This window comes from Stenella coeruleoalba (assembly GCF_951394435.1).
Source record: "Stenella coeruleoalba genome assembly, chromosome: 6".
Lineage (NCBI taxonomy): Eukaryota > Metazoa > Chordata > Mammalia > Artiodactyla > Delphinidae > Stenella > Stenella coeruleoalba.
This window is the reverse complement of record NC_137151.1, coordinates 76,120,208-76,145,639: the sequence shown is the minus strand read 5'-3', so window position 1 is coordinate 76,145,639 and position 25,432 is coordinate 76,120,208. Positions and strand designations below refer to the sequence as shown.

General features: G+C 39.4%; 2 protein-coding genes across 7 annotated transcripts in view; one reads left to right on the top strand and one right to left on the bottom strand.

Annotated features, from left to right (window-relative positions):
- The window catches only part of ITGA4 (integrin subunit alpha 4), a 463,364-nt gene that overhangs the window by 396,395 nt on the left and 41,537 nt on the right, over positions 1-25,432 (bottom strand). Inside the window, exon 1 of one of the 6 annotated variants that reach the window (XM_079924116.1) lies at positions 25,023-25,042. The exons of the other annotated variants lie outside the window; for them this stretch is intronic. The gene's annotated coding sequence lies outside the window, so the exon portion shown is untranslated. Of the gene's footprint in view, positions 1-25,022; positions 25,043-25,432 lie in introns of those variants that run through there. 6 annotated transcript variants of the gene reach the window in all.
- On the top strand, positions 8,684-12,255 carry LOC307187816 (importin-7-like; the record flags this gene model as incomplete). The annotated part of the gene is given in 9 exon segments (XM_079924349.1): positions 8,684-9,161; positions 9,240-9,575; positions 9,971-10,052; positions 10,055-10,260; positions 10,264-10,591; positions 10,594-10,623; positions 10,626-11,194; positions 11,198-12,034; positions 12,040-12,255. Coding segments are annotated over 9 exon segments (3,066 nt in total). The 5' UTR covers positions 8,684-8,699.

The window sequence follows — 25,432 nt, the reverse complement described above, 5'->3', positions numbered from 1 at the left end:
GGGAGAGAGTTTTCAGAGGGCAAATTAGAGTTCTGCTCTAGATATGTTAAGTTTAAGACAACTGTGAGTCATTCAAGTGGAGAGAGATGTCAAGAAGCTAGCTAGAGGAGACTTCTACTTCCAACCAAAATAAAGTTGGAATCACCAAAATAAACTAACAAAATGTATAAAAGAATTGTTTTCAAGACACTTGATATACAGCAACAAAGGAGAGTGACCCCCTGAGGTACAGGGAACAAATGAGGTGAGCCTTAAGATGATCTTATTTAAATCCCTGAGAGAGTTCCCACAAGGTGGCACAGGGAACAGAAACCTGGTAAAAGCCCCAAGTTGAGGAGATGGAGCTGAGAGTGTAGGGGGATCAAGAAGGTTTGAGTTCACAGGACAAGAAAACTGGAGAGGAGAGATTACTGCATTGAGAAAAAAAAAGTCTGGAGTTCTGCAGAGAACCTCACTCAAGTATTTAGTAGAGCACTGGTCATGATAATGATTTGAGTAAACTACCTCAGGGACTGAGAAAGAACCATCTGAAAGGATGAGCGGGGGAAAAGAACTTGGAGCTTACATGGGCTGGAATAATCCCATTCACCCTAGGAAGACTGGAAAATCTCATTACTTATGGGGCATTGAGTGAATATTCAGAATTATCTAGCTTCAATAATGGTAACTGCCCTGGACTAAACACTGCTCTGATTCCACCAAATGAATCTTCAAAGAAGACCTGAAAGGATCAAGCTGTTTCCAAGTAACTTAACTGCACCCCAGAATAAAGCCCCAAAATATTTACAGGGATAAAAAAATCTCCAGCACAAATAAGGTAAACTTCACAATGCCTGGCATCAAATCAAAAATTACCAGGAATGCAAAGTAGCAGGAAAATGTGACCCATTTTAAGGAATAAAAATGGATCAAAATAAATCAACTGAAACTGACCCAGGAATGACACAGATGTTAGAATTAGGACTCAATAATATTACAACAGTTATTATATAATTGTTTTCCATATTTTTAAAAACTCAAGGAGAAACATGGAAGATACAAAAAAGATAAAATAAAAATTTTAGAGATGAAAACTACAATGTCTGAGATGAAAAGTACACTGAATTGTACGAACAGTAGGTTAGTCATTGCAGAAGAAAATACTTAGTGGACTCAAAGACATGGCAATAGAAATTATTAAAATGAAACAATGAGAAAAAGAATTTAAAAATAAATAGATTCACTGAGCTCATTCTAAAATTCATATGGAAATACAAAGAACTAGAATACCCAAAATAACTTTAAAAAAAGAAGATTAACACTACTTGTTTTCAAGATGGATATAAGCTACATTAATGAAAGCAGTGTGGTATTGGCATGGAAATACACAAATAGATCAATAGAACAGAACAGATTACAGAAATAGACCTACACACATACAGACAACTAGTTTTTTGACAAGGGTGAAAGGCAATTCAACTGAGAAAAGATAGTCTTTCAAAAAGTGGTTCTGAAACAATTGAATACCCATATGCAGGAACTGGATACCATATGTAGTAAAATGAGCTTTGATCCATAATTTATACCACATAAAAATTCATTCAAAATGAACCCTACACCTAAATGTAGAACACAGAATAATAAACATTCTGGAAGAAAATATAAAATTGCTGTAACGCTGGTTTAGGCAAATATTTTTTAGATATAACTCCAAAACCATAATACAGAAAATAGATCAGTCAGTTGTACTTTATCCAAATTAAAGATGTCTGCTTTTCATTTCTCCAAAGAAGATACACAGATTGCCAACAAACACATGAAAGGATGCTGAACATCACTAATCATTAGAGAAATGCAAATCAAAACTACGATGAAGTATCACCTCACACCTGTCAGAATGGCCATCATCAAAAACTCTACAAACAATAAATGCTGGAGAGGGTGTGGAGAAAAGGGAACCCTCTTGTACTGTTGGTGGGAATGTAAATTGATACAGCCACTATGGAGAACAGTATGGAGGTTCCTCAAAAAACTAAAAATAGAACTACCGAGAGGGAAACCAAGATGGCAGAGTAGAAGGACTTGCTCTCACTCCCTCTTGTGAGAACACCTGAATCACAACTAGCTGCTGCACAATCATCTACAAGAAGACACTGGAACTCACCAAAAAAGATACCCCACATCCAAAGACAAAGGAGAAGCCACAATGAGACAGTAGGAGGGACACAATCACAGCAAAATCAAATCCCATAACAGCTGAGTGGGTGACTCACAGACTGGAGAACACTCATACCACAGAAGTCCACCCACTGGAGTGAAGGTTCTGAGCCCCATGTCAGGCTTCCCAACCTGGGGGCCCGGCAACAGGAGGAGGAATTCCTAGAGAAACAGACTTTGAAGGCTAGTGGGATTTGATTCCAGGACTTTGACAGGATTGGGGGAAACAGAGACCCCACTCTTGAAGGGTACACACAGGTAGTGTGTGCATCAGGACCCAGGAGAAGGAGCAGTGAACCCAGGGGATACTGAACCAGACCTACCTGCTAGTGTTGGAGGGTCTCCTGCAGAGGCAGGGGGGTGGGGAGGGCTGTGGCTCACCGTAGGGACAAGGACACTGGCAGCAGAAGTTCTGGGAAGTACTCCTTGACGTGAGCCCTCCCAGAGTCTGCCACGAGCCCCACCAAAGAGCCGAGGAAGGCACCATTGTTGGGTTGCCTCGGGCCAAACAACCAACAGGGAGGGAACCCAGCCCCACCCATCAGGAGTCAAGCGGATTAAAGTTTTACTGAGCTCTGCCCACCAGAGGAACACCCAGCTCTACCCACCACCAGTCCCTCTGACCAGAAAACCTGCACAAGCCTCTTAGATACACTCATCCACCAGAGGGCAGACATGAGAAGAAGAACTACAATCCTGCAGCCTGTGGAACAAAAACCACATTCACCAACTAAATGAAGTGGAGATAGACAACCTTCCAGAAAAAGAATTCAGAATAATGATAGTGAACATGATCCAGGACCTCGGAAAAAGAATGGAGGCAAAGATTCAGAAGATGCAAGAAATGTTTAACGAAGATTTAGAAGAATTAAAGAACAAAAAAACAGAGATGAACAATACAATAACTGAAATGAAAACTACATTAGAAGGAATCAATAGCAGAATAACTGAGGCAGAAGAACGGATAAGTGACCTGGAAGACAGAATGGTGGAATTCACTGCTGTGGAACAGAATAAAGAAAAAAGAATGAAAAGAAATGAACAGAGCCTAAGAGACCTCTGTGACCGCATTAAATGTAACAACATTCGCATTACAGGGGTCCCAGAAGGAGAAGAGAGAGAGAAAGGACCCGAGAAAATATTCGAAGAGATTATAGTCTAAAACATCCCTAACATGGGAAAGGAAATAGCCACCCAAATCCAGGAAGCACAGTGAGTCCCATACAGGATAAACCCAAGAAGAAACATGCCGAGACACACAGTAATCAAATTGGCAAAAATTAAAGACAAAGAAAAATTATTAAAAGCAGCAAGAGAAAAATGACAAATAACATACAAGGAAACTCCCATAAGATTAATAGCTGATTTCTCAGCAGAAAATCTACAAGCCAGAAGGGAGTGGCATGATATACTTAAAGTGATGAAAGGGAAGAACCTACAACCAAGATTACTCTACCCAGCAAGGATCTCATTCAGATTCGATGGAGAAATCAAAAGCTTTACAGACAAGCAAAAGCTAAGAGAATTCAGCACCACCAAACCAGCTCTACATCAAATGCTAAAGGAACTTCTCTAAGTAGGAAACAAAAGAGAAGAAAAGGACTTACAAAAACAATTAAGAAAATGGTCATAGGAGCAAACGTATCGATAATTACGTTAAACGTGAATGAATTAAATGCTCCAACCAAAAGACACAGGCTGGTTGAATGTATACAAAAACAAGACCCATATATACGCTGCCTAGAAGAGACCCACTTCAGACCTAGGGACACATACAGACTGAAAGTGAGGGGATGGAAAAAGATATTCCATGCAAATGGAAATCAAAAGAAAGCTGGAGTAGCAATACTCATATCAGACAAAACATACTTTAAATAAAGAATGTTACAAGAGACAAGGAAGAACACTATATAATGATCAAGGGATCAATCCAAGAAGAAGATATAACAACTATAAATATATATGCACCCAACACAGGAGCACCTCAATACATAAGGCAACTGCTAACAGTTGTAAAAGAGGAAATCGACAGTAACACAATAATAGTGGGGGACTTTAACACCTCACTTACACCAAAGGACATATCATCCAAAATGAAAATAAATAAGGAAACAGAAGCTTTAAATGACACAATAGACTAGATAAATTGATATTTATAGGACATTCCATCCAAAAACAGCAGATTACACTTTCTTCTCAAGTGCGCACAGAATATTTTCCAGGATAGATCACATCTTGGGTCACAAATCAAGCCTCAGTAAATTTAAGAAAATTGAAATGATATCAAGCATCTTTTCTGACCACAACGCTATGAGATTAGAAATGAATTACAGGGAAAAAAATGTAAAAGATACAAACACATGGAGGCTAAACACTATGTTACTAAACAACCAAGAAATCACTGAAGAAATCAAAAAGGAAATCAAAAAATACCTAGAGACAAATGATAATGAAAACATGACAATACAAAACCTATGGGATGCAGCAAAAGCAGTTCTAAGAGGGAAGATTATAGCTATACAAGCCTACCTCAAGAAACAAGAAAAATCTCAAATAAATAATATGACCTTACACCTAAAGGAACCAGAGAAAGAAGAACAAACGAAACCCAAAGTTAGCAAAAGGAAAGAAATCATAAACATCAGAGCAGAAATAAATGAAATAGAAACAAAGAAAACAATAGCAAACATCAGTAAAACTAAAAACTGTTTCTTTGAGAAGTTAAATAAAACTGATAAACCATCAGCCAGACTCATCAAGAAAAAGAGGGAGAGGATTCAAATCAATAAAATTATAAATGAAAAAGGAGAACTTACAACAGACACTGCACAAATACAAAGCATCCTAAGAGACTACTACAAGCAACTCTATGCCAATAAAATGGACAACCTGGAAGGAATAGACACTTTCTTAGAAAGTGTAACCTTCCAAGACTGAACCAGGAAGAAATAGAAAATATGAACAGACCAATCACAAGTAATGAAATTGAAACTGTGATTATAAATCTTCCAAAAAACAAAAGTGCAGGACCAGATGGCTTCACAGGTGAATTCTATCAAACATTTAGAGAAGAGCTAACACCCATCCTTCTCAAACTCTTCCAAAAAATTGCAGAGGAAGGAACACTCCCAAACTCATTCTAGGAGGCCACCATCACCCTGATACCAAAACCAGACAAAGATACTACAAAAAAAGAAAATTACAGGCCAATATCACTGATGAATATAGATGCAAAAATCCTCAACAAAATACTAGGAAACAGAATCCAACAACACATTAGAAGGATCAAACACCATGATCAAGTGGGATTTATCCCAGGGATGCAAGCATTCTTCAACATACACAAATCAATCAATGTGATACATCATGTTAACAAATTGAAGAATAAAATCATATGATCGGGCTTCCCTGGTGGCGCAGTGGTTGAGAGTCCACCTGCCAATGCAGGGGACGCGGGTTCGTGCCCCAGCCTGGGAATATCCCACAGGCCACAGAGTGGCTGGGCCCGTGAGCCATGGCCACTGAGCCTGTGCATCGGAGCCTGTGCTCGCAACGGGAGAGGCCACAGCAGTGATGGCCCGCGTACCGCAAAAAAAAAATCATATTATCATCTCAATAGATACAGAGAAAGCTTTTCACAAAATTCAACACCCATTTATGATAAAAACTCTCCAGAAAGTGAGCACAGAGGGAAACTACCTCAAGATAATAAAGGCCATATACGACAAACCCACAGCAAACATCATTCTCAATGGTGAAAAACTGAAAGCATTACCTCTAAGATCAGGAACAAGACAAGGATGTCCACTCTCACCACTATTATTCAACGTAGTTTTGGAACTCCTAGCCTTGGTGATCAGAGAAGAAAAAGAAATAAAGAGAATACAAACTGGAAAAGAAGAAGTAAAATTGTCACTGTTTGCAGATGACATATACTATACATAGAGAATCCTAAAGATGCCACCAGAAAACTACTAGAGCTAATCAATGAATTTGGTAAGGTTGCAGGATACAAAATTAATGCACAGAAATCTCTTGCATTCCTATACACTAATGATGAAAAATCTGAAAGAGAAATTAAGGAAACACTCCCATTTACCATTGCAAGAGAAAGAATAAAATACCTAGGAATAAACCTACCTAGGGAGACCAAAGACCTGTATGCAGAAAACTATAAGACACTGATGAAAGAAATTAAAGATGATACCAACAGATGGAGAGATATACAATGCTCTTGGATTGGAAGAATCAATACTGTGAAAATGACTCTACTACCCAAAGCAATCTACAGATTCAATGCAATCCCTATCAAATTACCAATAGCATTTTTTACGGAACTAGAAGAAAAAAATCTTAAAATTTGTATGGAGTCAAAAAAGACCCCGAATAGCCAAAGCAGTCTTGAGGGAAAGAAACGGAGATGGAGGAATTAGACTCCCTGACTTCAGACTATACTACAAAGCTACAGTAATCAAGACAATATGATACTGGCACAAAAACAGAAACATAGATCAATGGTACAAGATAGAAAGCCCAGAGGTATACCCATGCACCTGTGGTCAACTAATCTATTACAAAGGAGGCAAGGATATACAATGGAGAAAAGACAGTCTCTTCAATAAGTCGTGTTCGGAAAACTGGACAGCTACATGTAATCGAATGAAATTAGAACACTCCCTAACACCATACACAAAAATAAACTCAAAATGGATTAGAAACGTAAATGTAAGATCAGACATTATAAAACTCTTAGAGGAAAACATAGGAAGAACACTCTTTGACGTAAATCACAGCAAGATCGTTTTTGATCCACCTCCTAGAGTAATGAGAATAAAAACAAAAATAAACAAATGGGACCTAATGAAACTTCAAAGCTTTTGCACAGCAAAGGAAACCATAAACAAGATTAAAAGACAACCCTCAGAATGGGAGAAAATATTTGCAAATGAATCAACGCACAAAGGATTAATCTCCAAAATATATAAACAGCTCATGCAGCTCAATATTAAAAAAACAAACAACCCAATCCAAAAATGGGCAGAAGATCTAAATAGACATTTCTCCAAAGAAGACATACAGATGGCCAAGAAGCACATGAAAAGCTGCTCAACATCACTAATTATTAGAGAAATGCAAATCAAAACTACAATGAGGTATCACCTCACAGCAGTTAGAATGGGCTTCATCAGATAATCTACAAATAGCAAATGCTGGAGAGGATGTGGAGAAAAGGGAACCCTCTTTCACAGTTGGTGGGAATGTAAACTGATACAGCCACTATGGAGAACAGTATGGAGGTTCCTTAAAAAACTAAACATAGAATTACCATATGACCCAGCAATCCCACTACTGGGCATATACCCTGAGAAAACCACAATTCAAAAAGACACACGCACCCCAATGTTTACTGCAGCACTATTTATAATTGCCAGGTCATGGAAGCAACCTAAATGCCCATCAACAGACAAATGGATAAAGAAGTAGTGGTACATATATACAATGGAATATTACTCAGCCATAAAAAGGAACGAAATTTTGTCATTTGTTGAGACGTGGGTGGATCCAGAGACTGTCATACAGAGTGAAGACATAAAAAGAAAAACAAATATCATATATTAACGCATACATGTGGAACCTAGAAAAATGGTACAGAAGAACCGGTTTGCAGGGCAGAAATTGAGACACAGATGTACAGAACAAATGTGTGGAAACCAAGGGGGGAAAGCCACAGGGGGGCGGGGGTGGTGGTGGTGGGATGAATTGGGAGATTGGGACTGACATGTATACACTGATGTGTATAAAACTGATGACTAATAAGAACCTGATGTATTTAAAAAAAAAAAAGATTTCCCCCTGAAAACCAACAGGGAGATCATTCAGTATATAGAAGGATTTAAAGGGAAAAAAGTCACCCCAGGGGTGCTGCCTCCTCCTCATATTGTCAGAGGACCAGATATATGCACTTGGAACAGAAATACTAATTGTTTTCCTTCATGCTGTGGACTTGGATAAGAAAAATGTCTCCTCCCCATAATCTCACCATTTACTTTGGCTCCACCTATGTATCCATTACAAGAGAACTGGCTAATCTTGTTCTCCAAGACCAGAGAGCCATTGATTTACTTGGGTGGTCTAAGGACACCTACCCTCCTGATGAACATTTCTGGGTGACACTTAACAGGATTCCAGCAGGTCTTGTCTGTAGGAGCGACAGCGACAGCAGGTCTTGTCTGTAGGAGCGACAGCTCAGGGCCACGTGGGCTGCGGACTGCCCAAGTGGACTACATCTCCCAAAGGGCTCCACAGGCACGCCAACAGGAAGTGGCTGGAGCATCTCCCACCTCCACGCCGAGAAGAAGAGGTTCTATCCGTGGCCTTGGCGCTTCTCTTTCCTTTCGCACCGGTTGCCGCTGCGGAGCATGGCAGGTCCATGTGTGCAGTGAGCGGCGCTATTCCCGGGCCAGTAGCACCCGACCCCTGGGTTTGACTGCGTCCACCCTGCCATGGACCCCAACACCATTATCGAAGCCCTGCGGGGCACCATGGACCCAGCCCTGCGTGAGGCCATGGAGCGCCAGCTCAATGAAACACACAAGTCTCTGAATTTTGTTTCAACACTGCTTCAGATTACTATGTCAGAACAACTGGATTTACCTGTGAGACAGGCAGGTGTTATCTATTTGGAAAATATGATAACACAGTATTGGCCTGATCGGGAAACAGCACCAGGGGATATATCCCCTTATACTATTCCAGAAGATCGACATTGTTTTCGAGAAAATATTGTAGAAGTCATTATCCACTCTCCTGAGTTCATCAGGGTACAGATTACTACATGCATTCATCATATCATCAAACATGATTATCCAAGTCGCTGGACTGCCATTGTGGACAAAATTGGCTTTTACCTTCAGTCTGATAACAGTGCATGTTGGCTAGGAATTCTTCTTTGCCTCTATCAGCTTGTGAAAAATGACTACCCATCTTCCTGCTAAGGAATCTTCCAGCTGTTGCTCCAACCTCTGTCAGAGTGCCAGTTGTAGTTCTGGTATAAGAAACCAGAGGAACGGAGTCCATTGGTAGCAGCAGTGCAATATTTCCTGCCAGTTCTAAAGGACCGTTTTATCCAGCTTCTTTCTGATCAGTCTGATCAATCTGTCCTCATCCAGAAACAAATTTTTAAGATCTTCTATGCTCTTGTTCAGTATACACTACCACTGGAGCTTATAAACCAACAGAACCTGACAGAATGGGTAAAAATTTTAACAACTGTTGTGAACAGGGATGTACCTAATGAAACACTTCAAGCTGAAGAAGATGACAGACCTAAGTTACCATGGTGGAAATGTAAGAAGTGGGCTTTACATATCTTAGCAAGGGTTTTTTTTTTTTTTTTAAGCCTTGCGCTCCCTGAAGGTTTTCGGCAAAGCATTTTTTTCTTTTTTTAAATAGAGAACAGGAGTATTTTTTTATTTATTTATTTTTAAATTTATTTATTTATTTTTGGCTGTGTTGGGTCTTCATTTCTGTGCGAGGGCTTTCTCTAGTTGTGGCAAGCGGGGGCCACTCTTCATCGCGGTGCGCAGGCCTCTCACTATCGCAGCCTCTCTTGTTGCAGAGCACAGGCTCCAGACGCGCAGGTTCAGTAGTTGTGGCTCATGGGCCTAGTTGCTCCGCGGCATGTGGGATCTTCCCAGACCAGGGCTCGAACCCGTGTCCCCTGCATTAGCAGGCAGATTCTCAACCACTGCGCCACCAGGGAAGCCCAGCAAGACTTTTTGAAAGATATGGAAGCCCTGGCAATGTTTCCAAGGAGTATAATGAATTTGCTGAAGTATTTCTGAAGGCATTTGCGTTGATGTCCAACAAGTTTTATTGAAGGTGTTATATCAGTACAAGGAGAAGCAATATATGGCTCCTCGAGTTTTACAACAGACGTTTAATTATATTAATCAAGGAGTTTCTCACGCTCTCACCCGGAAGAATCTGAAGCCTCATATACAAGGCATTATCCAAGATGTTATATTTCCATTGATGTGCTATACAGATGCTGATGAGGAACTTTGACAAGAAGACCCCTGTGAATATATACACATGAAGTTTGATGTCTTTGAGGATTTCATCTCTCCTACCACTGCTGCCCAGACACTTTTGTTTACAGCTTGTAGTAAGAGGAAAGAGGTACTACAAAAGGCTATGGGATTTTGCTACCAGATTCTTACAGAACCAAATGCTGATCCTCGAAAAAAAGATGGAGCCCTGCATATGATTGGCTCTTTAGCTGAAATACTTCTGAAGAGAAAGATCTACACAGATCAGATGGAATATATGTTGCAGAATCATGTATTCCCTCTCTTCAGCAGTGAACTAGGCTACACGAGAGCGAGCGCTTGCTGGTCCTTCACTATTTTTGTGAAGTGAAGTTCAAAGTGACCAGAACCTGCAAACAGCCCTAGAGCTGACACGAAGACGTCTGACTGATGATAGGGAAATGCCTGTTAAAGTGGAAGCTGCCATTGCACTTCAAGTGCTCCTCAGCTATCAAGAGAAAGCTAAAGAATACGTCACACCATTCGTCCAACCTGTCACGCAGGCTTTTCTTCATATTATAAGAGAAACAGAAAATGATGATCTTACCAATGTAATTCAGAAAACGATCTGCGAGTATAGTGAAGAAGTTACTCCTATTGCAGTAGAAATGACACAACGTTTGGCAATGACATTTAATCAAGTAATCCAGACTGGGCCAGATGAAAAAGGAAGTGATGACAAAGCAGCTACTGCTGTGGGAATCCTGAATCCCATCGACACACTTCTTAGTGTAGTTGAAGATCACAAAGAAATAACCCAGCAGCTTGAAGGAATCTGCTTACAGGTCATTGGAACTGTTTTACAACAGCATGTCTTAGGATTCTATGAGGAGATCTTCTCTTTAGCACATAGTTTGACATGTCAACAAGTGTCTCCACAGATGTGGCAGCTACTACCTCTGGCATTTTAGGTTTTTCAGCAAGATGGCTTTGATTACTTTACAGATATGATGCCTCTGCTTCATAATTATGTAACAGTTGATACAGACACACTTCTGTCTGATAGCAAGTACCTTGAAATGATATACAGTATGTGCAAAAAGGTTCTTACAGGAGTTGCAGGAGAAGATGCAGAATGTCACGCAGCAAAATTGTTACAGGTGATCATTCTGTGGTGCAAAGGGCATGGCATTGACCAGTGTATTCCCTTATTCGTGGAAGCAGCATTAGAGAGACTGACAAGAGAGGTGAAGACAAGTGAACTTCGAACAATGTGCCTGCAAGTTGCCGTTGCAGCTTTGTATTATAATCCACACCTCCTTCTCAACACCTTAGAAAATTTTCACTTCCCTAATAATATTGAACCAGTTACAGATCATTGTATTACACAGTGGCTTAATGATGTTGATTGTTTCTTGGGGCTTCATGACAGAAAGATGTGTGTTCTGGGCCTATGTGCTCTTATTGATGTGGAACGAATACCACAAGTTTTAAATCAGGTTTCTGGACAGATTTTGCCAGCTTTTATTCTTTTATTTAATGGATTAAAAAGAGCATACACCTGCCATGCAGAACAGGAGAATGACAGTGATGATGATGATGAATCGGAGGAACTGGGGAGTGATGAAGATGATATTGATGAAGATGGACAAAAATATTTGGAGATCCTGGCTAAGCAAGTGGGCGAAGATGGAGATGATGAAGACTGGGAAGAAGATGATGCTGAAGAAACTGCCCTGGAAGGCTCTTCCACGATCACTGATGATGAAGATAACCCTGTTGATGAGTATCAGATATTTAAAGCTATATTCGAACTATACAAAATCGTAATTCCGTGTGGTATCAGGCTCTGACTCATGGTCTTAATGAAGAACAAAGAAAACTGTTACAGGATATAGCAACTCTAGCTGATCAAAGAAGAGCAGCCCATGAATCCAAAATGATTGAGAAGCATGGAGGATACAAATTCAGTGCTCCAGCTGTGCCCAGTTCTTTCAGTTTTGGAGGCCCGGCACCAGGGGTGAATTGAGTTACCACTTTCCTGCAGTGTGATTGTAGTGAAGAGCTTGTGTTCCTCCTAGTAGCGGTTCCAGAACTGGTTCATGTTATCCACTCTAAACTAACTGATCAATAGATGGACAAAAAAAAACCCAGGAGGTGGGACCTGATCATGCAACTTGGCACTGAAAATGAATCCAGAAGGATTTTGGTGGGGGAGGGAGGTAACTTGGGGGACAGGGAGTATTTTCTTTACTTTTTGAAGAAAGTAAGATTCTGACTAAAAGTTCAAGTGACACTGTGGAAATCTGCAACAAGAGGGGATGCCATGAAGGCAGCCTTTCTTCTTCCGAGGAAAAAACAGGCATGGGCTACACGACTATTCAAAATGTCTCATTTACAGTATAAGCTCAGAGGTAGATGTAATTTTTACACCTATGAGTATTTGTCCGATTTCTGTCTCTTCCTCACCATTGGGTATCTATTCTTTATATGTAAATAAGATAAGGTGATCGATAGCCTTATTCAATCTTCGTCATTTTCATCATCAAAGATTGTTCCTATGTAGATTATTGGACATTTATTGTAGCACTACATAACTGATTTAAAAAAATCTGTAAATGAATTAACACTTTCATATTGAAACAAGCCTGCTAGCCTATGTATAAAATAGCAAAATGTTTGCTGTTTATAAAAAGATGAGATGTAATGGGGTGGGGGGCAGGGGTAATTTCAAGTTATTAATTTAAAAATGAACTAGCAATTTTGTACCTGGTGACTTTGTGGTACACTCACCTCTGATAGTGACTTGAATTCAGTATGTTAAAAGGGGTTAGTGATATTTCATTGCTGCTAAAAATGGAAACTCCCTCTGTGTCCTGTTTTCTCTTAAAGCTCTCAGTGTACAAGTGGATATTTGGATAGAAGACCTTACTGTAACAAATAGGAAAGATGATATTTGAAGCATGTAAATTGGATATAAAATTCTACTCTTAAAGAGTTGATAAAAGAGTATGGCTAAACATCTATATATGTAATCTATTAAAAGAACTTAATTCTGCAAAACAAAGAACTACCATACAACCCAGCAATCCCACTACTAGGCATATACCCTGAGAAAACTATAATTCAAAAAGAGTCATGTCGCACAATGTTCATTGCAGCTCTATTTACAATAGCCAGGACATGGAAGTAACCTAAGTGTCCATCAACAGATGAATGGATAAAGAAGATGTGGCACATATATACAATGGAATATTACTCAGCCATAAAAAGAAACGAAATTGAGTTATTTGTAGTGAGGTGGATGACCTAGAGTCTTTCATACAGAGTGAAGTAAGTCAGAAAGAGAAAAACAAATACCATACACTAACACATACGTATGGAATCTAGAAAAAAAAACATGGTTCTGAAGAACCTAGGGGCAGGACAGGAATAAAGATGCAGACGTAGAGAATGGACTTGAGGACATGGGGAGTGGGAAGGGTAAGCTGAGACGAAGTGAGACAGTGGCATGGACATATATACACTACCAAATGTAAAATAGATAGCTAGTGGGAAGCAGATGCATAGCACAGGGAGATCAGCTGGGTGCTTTGTGACCACCTAGAGGGCTGGGATAGGGAGGGTGGGAGGGAGACACAAGAGGGAGGAGATACGGGGATATGTGTATATGTATAACTGATTCACTTTGTTATAAAGCAGAAACTAACACACATTGTAAGGCAATTATACTCCAATAAAGATGTTAAAAAAATAAAAAAGAAAAAAAGATGTCTGCTCTTTGAAAGGCCCTGAGGTGAGAATGAAGACAAGCCATAGACTGGGAGAAAATATTTGCAAATCATATATCTTGCTAAAGAAATTGTGTCTAGAAAAAGATGTATATTTAGATATAAATATATCCTAGAAAAATAATATATTTATTCTCAAAACTCAATAATAAAACAACCCAATTAAAAAATGGGCAAAAGATTTGAACAGATACTTCACCAAGAATGATACACATATAGCAAATAAGCACTGAAAAGACACTCAACATCATGTATTGCTAGAGATATAATAGTACACAGCTATTAAAATTAAAATACTGACTATACCAAGTGTTGACGAGAAAGAAGAATAACTAGAGCTCTCATACACTGGTGGTGGGAATAACAACAGTACAACCACATCAGAAAACAGGTTGGCAGCTTCCTAGAAATTTAAACAGATGCCTACCATATGATCCAGCCATTCCATTCCTAGGTATTTACCCAAGATAAATTAAAACACACGTCCATACAAAGGCTTATGCAAATGTTCATAGCAGCCTTATTTGTCATAGCCAAAAATTGGAAAGAACTCAAATGCTCATCAGTAAGTGAATGGATAAATGCATTTTGATATATTCATAGGATACCACTATTCAGCAAGAAAACGGAATGAACTACTGATAAACACGACAACATGGATGAATCACAGAATAATTAGGATGAGTGAAAAAGGCCAGACAAAAAAAAGGTGAAAAAAATTTTTGCAAATGGCTGTTTAAATTAACCTTGTCTATCTTTATGTTGTCATATTAAAGCTAGAGCCCTGAAACCCTTTAAATACTATAAGAAGATTCCGTACATTATATTAAACCATTCCATTTATATAAAATTCTACATGTAAACCAATGCCTAGTGACAGAAAGCAGATTTTCGGTTGCCTGGGGGACCAGTTAGGGGGTGGGGGAAATTGGAGGAATTAGAAAAGGCATGAGGAAACTTTTGGGATGGTCACTACGTTCACCATTTTGTTTGTGGTGATCATTTCTTGGGCAAATATGTATGTCAAAACTTACCAAATGCTTCATTTTAAATATGTGCAGTTTACTATATGTCAAGTTATTCCTCAATTAAGCTCTTAGAAAAAGGAGGAGAAGTAGGAGAAGGAGAAGGGAAGAAGGAGAAAATAGATACATGAGCTTAGAGAAGTGGCGTTTGCTAGAGAGAGAAGTTTTGGAAGTCATCAGCGTGTAAATGGTACTTCAGACCCTGGGAATGAATGAAATCACTTAGGGAGAGATTAGTCAGAAAAGAGAAGGGGACCTAGGATGCCTCAATAAGAAACACCAAAATTTAGAAGTTTAGGATGGAGAGGATCATGACACATTCTTTGGTTTTCTTAAATTGTTTAAATCCAACCCATATCAAGTTTAAAGCATCTGATCACCATTTTATTCACTATAGGCTGAACCAATAGGAATGCAGACCCATTTAAGAGCTTGTAACTTAACAATTATTGTGTCTTTTTTACTTGCTCCTATTCATTAGTCCAGAGAACTTAACATGATTATTGTTGATCTTAATTGACAGAAGTCGTCTTTTGTTTTTTCCTTAATGCTATTATTTTAAGCTTTTATTCAAAATTATTATAGTGAAAATATTTCTTATATTTCTATGAAATATGCCAGCATATTTTACAGATATATCGCATTCTAACTTATTTAATGTTCAGCTAACAACATCATATTTGGCATGTGTCCTCAACAGCATACAGAACATAAAGGTATTCACAGAAATGAAAATACAAACATGGTCATTTATCTTTTTTATAAATTTATTTATTTGTTTGTTTTTATCCTTGGCAGTGTCGGGTCTCCATTGTTGTGCGTGGGCTTTCTCTAGTTGCGGCGAGCGGGGGTTACTCTTCCTTGAGGTGCGCGGGCTTCTCATTGTCGTGACTTCTCTTTTTGCAGAGCACGGGCTCTAGGCGCACGGGCTTCAGTAGTTGTGGCTCGTGGGCAGTAGAGCACAGGCTCAGTAGTTGTGGTGCATGGGCTTAGCTGGTCCGTGGCATGTGGGATCTTCCCAGGGCAGGGATCGAACCTGTGTCTCCAGCACCAGCAGGCAGACTCTTAACCACTGCACCACCAGGGAAGCCCAACATTGTCATTTTAATTGATATTTATATGTGTCAGTGTATCCTAAATTAAGTTGATTAGAGTTTAAAAATACGTAAATTTTGTGTTTAAGCTTAATGTAAATTATTTCAAGTGACTAAATTAACTTTGTCCATTTGTTTATTTCTATCTTGTTATTTTAAAGCTAAAGGCCTGAAATGTTCTAAATACTCCAGGAGCTTTTTAAATTCTCATATTTATATCAGAAATGGAGTTTTAGTTTCAAAAACCAAAAAATCCAATGCATCTCTTCCCTCAGTCTTCTCTCCATCTCAAACTATTCACTCTGCTTCTTCTCGTCCATTATCAAATATTTCCATCAGTGTTTATGCTCGCTGGCTCCACTTCCCATCCTTCTCAGCCAATCAGTCTTCTCAAAATGCTCTCTCAAAGTCCACCATGAAATCACCGTCCCCAGCATCCCTGAGTACTCTTCTAGTCTCCTGTTACTTGAGCTCACTGCAACATTTGACACTACAGATGGCTCCATTCTTTTCACAACTCCCGTTTTGTTTGTTTGTTTGTTTGTTTATTGCTTCTGGGATCCTACCTCCTCTTACTTTGCTGGCTTATCCTTTTCAGTTCCTGAGTTTTTCATTCTCAGCTTAAATTTTGAATTTGCATGCTTCTATTTTCTACCCTTTTCATTCTCTTCCCTCTTCTTGGACAATCTTAGCCTCATCCATCCATGTTTTTCCCTTCAGCCTCCTAAATTATTTGCATTTTCATTTGTTCTCCCGCTTGGAGCCAAAACACTCTTGCCTACTTTAGTTTCTTGGCTAGCTCACACTGGGCCTGAAAGACTCAGGTCAAGAAAATATGTAATTCTTAATGGCTTAGAAGCCATATCTGTTCAACAGTAAGCAAGCCTGTTAGCAGAGAATAAACCTTACCATAACTATGTTGCAATACTGTGTAAAGTGACAACTAGACAATCAGCTCCAATTCTCAACAGAATTACTTGAGGGGTAGTTTTCGGACAAACAAACAAACAAAAACAAATATAAACTTGTGGTTGTCAGTTACTGAGTAGTATATAAAAGTTGTAGGAAAAGGCACTCGAAAGTAAAATCTAAGAAAGGGTACGAACTTCCCACTTGGCCCAGAGCCAGGGCTCATTCTACATGAATTTCATCAACATCCTGTCTAGTTGAAAGTAAACCAAAGTAAATTAAGGTATAATTTGCAACCAGAGGATACAGCATTGTGCTGAAGCCTAGAGAGGCTCTGTTCCTAGTGTTTCTGACTCCTCACTGTTCTAGATAAAGCAACTTAAGTGCTACACATACAGTATAAACCTCTTTGGACCAAACCCAAGATATATCTACAGTGAGGTCCATTTCAGTGTTTAGGGAACCCAGAGGATTTGGAAAGGCTTTATTCTTGTAGGTGCCACTAATGGAAGAATTTGTCTTATTGTCACAAAAGCAAATTTCTCTTCATTTCTAAATCAAATTATTCACTGAAGGAATTCTTCATCAAAATCACAGTTTATGAGGAGTAGACTGTATATAATTTGTACCCATGTGTTCTATAATCATAGAAAATTAACCTGTATAATCAACTATCTTTTCATTTCTTAGAAATACTTTCTTTGAGTTTTCTAAATAAAATCTGTGTTTGTAGCTGTTATTATCTGAAGTTTAATATGGACCTCAATCTTTTAATGTCCGTCAAAATATTCCATGTGTGCATTTGGTAAAGAAAAAAGGGGCAGGTGTGTGTGTGTGTGTGTGTGTGTGTGTGGAGAGAGAGAGAGAATATAAAAGAGAGAATGGGATTAAGAGATGATACAGAAATTAAACATTTATTCAAATTAATTTGTATATAAGATAAATGATGTGAGTCATAAAATATTAGAAGTTTTAATACACATAAGATTTTAGTTATGAATTTTTTAAATGCTTATTTTAATGATGTCTACATTCACATGTAAAATCATTTGCATATCGCTCAGTAACACACCTGTTTTTCTTATTTTTTTACTTTTGTGATCATTTTTATACCTGCATCACATGAAAACAGTTAGTGAGCTGTCCACATGAAATTATTTTTAAAACTATTTCTCTCTCAATAGTTCCTCTTACTTATAAAGTAGCAGATAACATCAGTGCCTACGTACAGTTAAAAGAAAGACATTCTGTTTATTCTTCTTTGATGAAGCTTTACTAGAAATGGGTTATATTCACGTAGTTTGAAGATGAGAACAGAAAATTATAAATCTTAGAGAGACTGCAAGTGTGGAGCTGGCACGTCAATGACATTTATAAAGAACATTATCTTAAACAGCTGTCCATTAATAAGTTTCTGAGCATACTGCTTGGCAGACGCATTTATAACACAGGGAAGAGCCCACAAAGGCTTTTATTTCAATTACTGTGACGATTCTCCAGGGTGACTCTTGGTGTCCAGGATGAAAGGCCATTGTAGTTAGTCAATACATTTTCTACTACTGATTTTCTCCACTAATAAGATTGAAGCACATTATTTGTTCTAGGTTTCAAGATCTTAAAAAGGGTAAAGATGTTAGACTTTACAATTAAGCAAAACCCTAAGGTACTGGGGAGGGGTGGGTCCTCTCTGTAGAAACCTGTCTTGTCAAAAGTTATTGAGCTGATGACTAATTATCTATACTGACTTGTACCAGAAGGCAACTGACCGTTGCGCGTTAATACTGAAAGTAAGCTTCTCAGCTAATCAGCAGATGGAAACTTCCCACAGGATTCTCAGAGCAAGGGCTTTCAGCATGTTTTGATTATGCAAGAAGTCTATTCATTAATTTTGAAAAGAACACTGCAACGCCCCCCCACCCCCACCCCGAATTTTTTTTCGGAAGAGTTAACTTAAAGCAACAGGAAGTAAAAGGTTGATCCTGAGATCACAGGAAGAACAGTATCTGACCTACTGCTCTTTAACATACCGTTGATTTTCTTCAAAAAGGATAGTAAGAAGGATATTTGCCTTTCCTTATTTATGTATTTCTTTTACACTCTGCCAGTTCACATGATTCAAAGACTTCTGTCCTAAACAAGTGATTGCCAAAGCCCAGCATTATAGGGAAAGAAAACAATTAATTGCTCGTGGATATTTGCAAATGAAGCAACTGACAAAGGATTAATTTCCAAAATTTACAAGCAGCTCATGCAGCTCAATAACAAAAAACCCAATCCAAAAATGGGCAGAAAACCTAAATAGACATTTCTCCAAAGAAGATATACAGACTGCCAACAAACACATGAAAGGATGCTCAACATCATTAATCATTAGAGAAATGCAAATCAAAACTACAATGAGATATCATCTCACACCAGTCAGAATGGCCATCATCAAAAAATCTACAAACAATAAATGCTGGAGAGGGTGTGGAGAAAAGGGAACACTCTTGCACTGCTGGTGGGAATGTGAATTGGTTCAGCCACTATGGAGAACAGTATGGAGGTTCCTTAAAAAAACTAAAAATAGAACTACCATATGACCCAGCAATCCCACTACTGGGCATATACCCTGAGAAAACCATAATTCAAAAAGAGTCATGTACCAAAATGTTCATTGCAGCTCTATTTACAATAGCCCGGAGATGGAAACAACCTAAGTGCCCATCATCGGATGAATGGATAAAGAAGATGTGGCACATATATACAATGGAATATTACTCAGCCATAAAAAGAAATGAAATTGAGCTATTTGTAATGAGGTGGATAGACCTAGAGTCTGTCATACAGAGTGAAGTAAGTCAGAAAGAGAAAGACAAATACCGTATGCTAACACATATATATGGAATCTAAAAAAAAAAGATGTCATGAAGTACCTAGGGGTAAGACAGGAATAAAGACACAGACCTACTAGAGGACGGACTTGAGGATATGGGGAGGGGGAAGGGTGAGCTGTGACAAAGCGAGAGAGAGGCATGGACATATATACACTATCAAACATAACGTAGATAGCTAGTGGGAAGCAGCCGCATAGCACAGGGATATCAGCTCGGTGCTTTGTGACCACCTGGAGGGGTGGGATAGGGAGGGTGGGAGGGAGGGAGATGCAAGAGGGAAGAGATATGGGAACATATGTATATGTATAACCGATTCACTTTGTTATAAAGCAGAAACTAACACACCATTGTAAAGTAATTATGCCCCAATAAAGATGTTAAAAAAAAGAAACTCAGAATTCTCACACTGCATTAGTCTATCACTCCCCTACTTCTCCTCTGTACAGTAGGTGCATTTTTTGAGAAAAGGAGAGCTTGATTTTGTAAATATGTTGATGGGGAGGAAACTACTCAAAAGAAAAGCTAAAGCTCAGAAAAATACTCAAGATTTCTTTTTCCCAACCTCAGGGTTTAAACATCTTTTTCTCCTCTCGAAAAATAATTTTTGAATAAATTTTAAAATGTTCAAAATGGTTTATGCATTGGTCCAGTTTTTTATTGTACTAGGATAACTTTTTTTTTTTTTTTTTTTTTTGCGGTACGCGGGCCTCTCACTGTTGTGGTCTCTCCCGTTGTGTAGCACAGGCTCCAGACACGCAGGCTCAGCGGCCATTGCTCACGGGCCCAGCCGCTCTGCGGCATGTGGGATCTTCCCGGACCGGGGCACGAACCCGTGTCCCCTGCATCGGCAGGCGGACTCTCAACCACTGTGCCACCAGGGAAGCCCTACGATAACTTTTAATGTTCTTCCTAAGTTATACCATTGATATTCATCTTTCAAACAGTAGTAAACTAGTGCCAGATAAAAATTGTCACTCGCCATCTGCCTCTACAAGGATTAGGTCACTAGTCACTGCAGTTGCTGACCTTCAATACACCCTGAAAGGAAATCAGGGCAGAGATCAGGAATGAGGCACTCTGTGTTCTGGGAAAACCTGGCAGAGCAGGCCTTCAGATAGTTAGATATTTTCAGGAGAAGATTTTATGAGCGCAAATTCTTGCATCTTCTCTTACCTAGAAAAGCACTAAAATCATTAATGGAGACATCTGCTCCTCGTGACTAGCAGTGACATTCTGCCAAAATGTGTGCTTAATTTAAAGTATCCCCCCTCACCAAAGTCATATATATACTGACCACCCCCCTTACTTCTTCAGAGCAGTTCCTCAGAGCTATCTGAGAGGCTGTCCCCAGGCTATCATCCTCATTTTGCCCCAAATGAAACTTAACTCACAACTCTCATGTTGTGTAATTATTTTCAGTCGACACTAGAAACTCTGTAAAGATAGAAGTAGTAACACATATTGTAGCAAAACCATTTGTATCTTCTAAAATCAATCACTATGAATAAAATAATAAAATAAAATACCACTATAAAATCTTTACCTTGCCTTCAGGGAGTGTAAGTTTAGAATTAGTATTCTTAAATTATTCTATTTAAAGTGAAGACAAGATGGGTGCCTGAATATTGCCATCCAATGTCAATTGATGAATGTGGTACATAATCCCACCCTTAGAGCTGGTAGAAAACACTGATACTGACCAGGGTTCTTGGCCTTCCGCAATCAATAGAAATTGACTAAAGGCCAGACAAGAAATTCAGGCAAGGCTTTATTGGGACCCCTGCTGCAGCAGGGAGGAGAGAGAACAAACAACAGGTTCCCTTGCTAGCTCACTCCCTGGTGGGTAGGGGTGGGACAAGCTTGTTCCTTATATGGAACAAGGAAGGTATGAGTCCAGGGGTCAGACTGGAGGGATGGCTTAGGTGTTTTGCCCACCCCTTAGGTGGTGTTCTGTGCAGGAGGCATGTGGAGTACCCTGCTTTTGCTCCCGAAACCCCGTTTTTGCTCCCGAAACCCTGTTTTTGCTCCAGGTTCTTCAGAAAGGGCAGTTGGGTTTTTTGGTCTTTTTGTGTCTTTTGGTCCAGAATTTGCCCCAAATGCACTGTGCATGCAGTTATTTTGAGTCCCATACAGTTTCTTTGTATTTTGTTGCTTGAGGAGATGTTTGTCCAAGTGCAAGCACTGCAGCACTGCAGCAAAGGGTCCCAAGTCCCAGGCCTGTCTCAATACAACCAGAATAATGAATATAAAAATTCAAGTGACTGAAAGCCATGATAAAGAGGACATATCCTTAGCCTAAAATATGGGTTTTCTGGACATTCATTGTATTGTTAATGGTTCAAACCATATATTTTGCCTCTGCCTTCTTGCATTTCTAAGACAATGCTGCTTTATTTTCAGAATGGTTACCATTTCTAACTGTATTGTTTCCCAAAATTTCTGTCAGCAGGCTCCATAGAGTTCTGCTTATGCGAAGCACATCACCATTAAATCACTGGTGTCATCCTCTCAGGTACACTGCCCTGGCTCAGGAAGTGTTAGGGCCCTAACGAACCACAAAAGCTTAAGCAATCAGGAATTAATTTCATATCGTTTCCTTGGAACCCTTCCAAAAGTGATGGGTAACAGCCTTAAGAGCATCAGGAACCTATTGCATGAAAAACAAGAGTAAAGTACATTGTATAAAACAAGTATCTTTTTCAGGGAATGCAAAACGATTCCAAGTGGTGGGCAGAGACAAGACTTGAGCATACTGCTGGAACCTCTACCAGATCATCAACACTGAATTCTGAAGGAGGGTAGCTGTCTGGGGCAAATCAGCCACCATGAGTCACAGCCTGAAATTAAGTCAGGGTGAGGGTAGGATGGAGAAAGATTTGACTGAAGTTGCTGTAAGCGTGTCTAGCAGAAGCAAGTGCAGCTGGATCTCACACTAGCAATCATTTTATTTCCCTTTTAGTCAACTTTTAGCCCTCTGGCTCCCCTTTCCACATCCTGCTCAAAATTCATCCTGCACACACTTCCCTAGATAATCAACACCTACAACCTGTTGACAGAAAAAAAGCACAACATGAGAGTTGCGAGTTAAGTTTTATTTGGGGCAAAATGAGGACTGTAGCCTGGGAGACAACGTCTCAGGTAGGTCTGAGAAGCCTCTCTGAAGAGGTGAGGGAGGAGGTTAGTGTTACATATATGTGATCTTGGTGAAGGAAGATACATTCAATCAAGGACACATTTTGGCAGAAGGTCACTGCTAGTTACAAGGAGGTTACTGCTAGCCATGAGGAGCGAATGTCTCCATTAATGACTTTAGTGCTTTTCTAGTTACGAACATTGAGGTGCATATATCTTTTTGAATTAACAAAAACGTAAATAGTACTTACTGTACAACATGCGCTGTTCTAAACACTTCATAAATGATCTCATTTAACAACCCAGCGTGGTAGAAATCATTATTTTACAGATGAGGAAACTAAGGCAGATGGCTAGTAAGTAATTTGCCTAAAATCACATAACCAGTCAGCAGTGGTTTAGGAATTTAAATGTAGCAATTGGGCTCCAGAGTCTATACAGCAGTTTGTCAGCCATTTGAGTTTGCTATTCTATAAAATATACCCATAACCTGAATAGGTACTAAGAGAATAAAATATGCGTATGTAAAAGCTACACAAATATTCCTGTTAGCTTATCATGTCTCTTGAGCCCAGAGAGAATTCTGGATATTAGAACCAGCAGTGAGAAAGAGCACAGTTACACACTGGAAAAAAACACACATCTCTAGTTGAGAAAAAACGAAATTCTGGTGTAATCTCAGGTCCAGTGTCCTCTGGGATAATAGAGCCAGAACTAGACACTTCAGATTTGCACAAATATAACACAAATTACTGGAAAAGATATGTTGCTAAAAGGCCCAACACATATCAACACAAAATATAATTTTCTATGTTGGAAGGTCTTGTAAATATACCCAAATGCTGACTCTCAACTATAATTGTAATAAAATAATTTATATCAATAAAAATGTGTAGAGGGCTTCCCTGGTGGCGCAGTGGTTGAGAGTCCGCCTGCCGATGCAGGGGACACGGGTTCGTGCCCCGGTCCGGGAAGATCCCACATGCCGCGGAGCGGCTGGGCCCGTGAGCCATGGCCGCTGAGCCTGCGCGTCTGGAGCCTGTGCTCTGCAACGGGAGAGGCCACAGCACTGAGAGGCCCGAGTACCGCAAAAAAAAAAAAAAATGTGTAGAATGTATAACAATCAAAGTTAAAAGGAACTCATTTTCGTTTCTTAATTGATATGTCTTAATTGATAAAGCTTACATTCCATGAGGGCAGAAAAGGGGGCAGTGGGAGCAGCCTGGAAAAAGCACAAAGGAGGCGAATCCTTGAAGAACGAGGACTAAAAGTCTCTCTCATCTATGTTGCCTTTTTGTGAAAAAGAAGGTTTAAGGAGCCCTGAATAATCTAATATTTACAACGTAGGAGAAAACTATTTCCAACATTGAAACCTGGAGCCTTTTTACATGATTATTAAACAGCCATGTACTCTGTATTTGCCAAAAGGAGACTAAGAAAAGTCTTAGTCATGATATTGATTCTGCCCCAAGTTTAAAACTCCTGAGGGGAAATTTTTTTAAATAAAGAGGATGTCTGCTGCACAACAGGACTATATCTTTTTGGAATCACTAATCTAATTAAGTTTTCTTTGCATTTTGGGTTTAAAGATAGACTTTTAGAATGAAACAAAAAGAAAGTCTTCTAAAAACCAAGGAATCAGTAAAACTTCAGTTATATTTTCTAGGCATCATTTGGCTTTTAAAATCCTGATAAACTTCCCTTGAAAAATAAAGCATTTCCTCTTGTCTAGACAACATAGCCTGCTTCCTTTTCAGATAGGGCACTTGGGACCCCGGGCTCTGCCTCTTTTCACTCACACCATCTATGATTCCACATAAACCAGGACTGTGTGGTCCTTCCATACCCCAAATAGAAAACCCTGCAAGGTGGTGCTTCCTATCATTCTTGGGGCACTGCCTTCAGCAAATTCTGTCTAGAAAAGCATTTGTTCCTGTTTTTTTGTGTTTTGTGTGTTTTTTTCACTTACCTTGTGAGGTCTCATCCCCGTGACATCTGGCAGCGGCTTTGGGTGTAGGCAAACTCAAAAAGAGAATGCAGCAGGCAGTGGTTAGGGAGGTGAGTTTCTGTGAGTCAGACAGGTTGAGTAATCTAACACAGAACATGTTAAGTTCAGGTCAGCCTTGAATACTAAATCTGAGAAGTCAGTGGTAGTGCTAGTGTGACAGCAGGCAGCTAAATGTTTCCACTATATCCACAGATGGAGTAGTGAAACGCTTCGACTGCTGAATTTTCTTTAACTACCGAATTCTGCCTTTTAAAAATATTGCTTCCAACTTACAAAGACTCTTATAAGACTGCATTTTTGGGAAAGGGGAGCCTTCTTCCTTTAAGGTATATTCTTCAGGAACCTCTATATGCATCCCAATGCATTGCTGT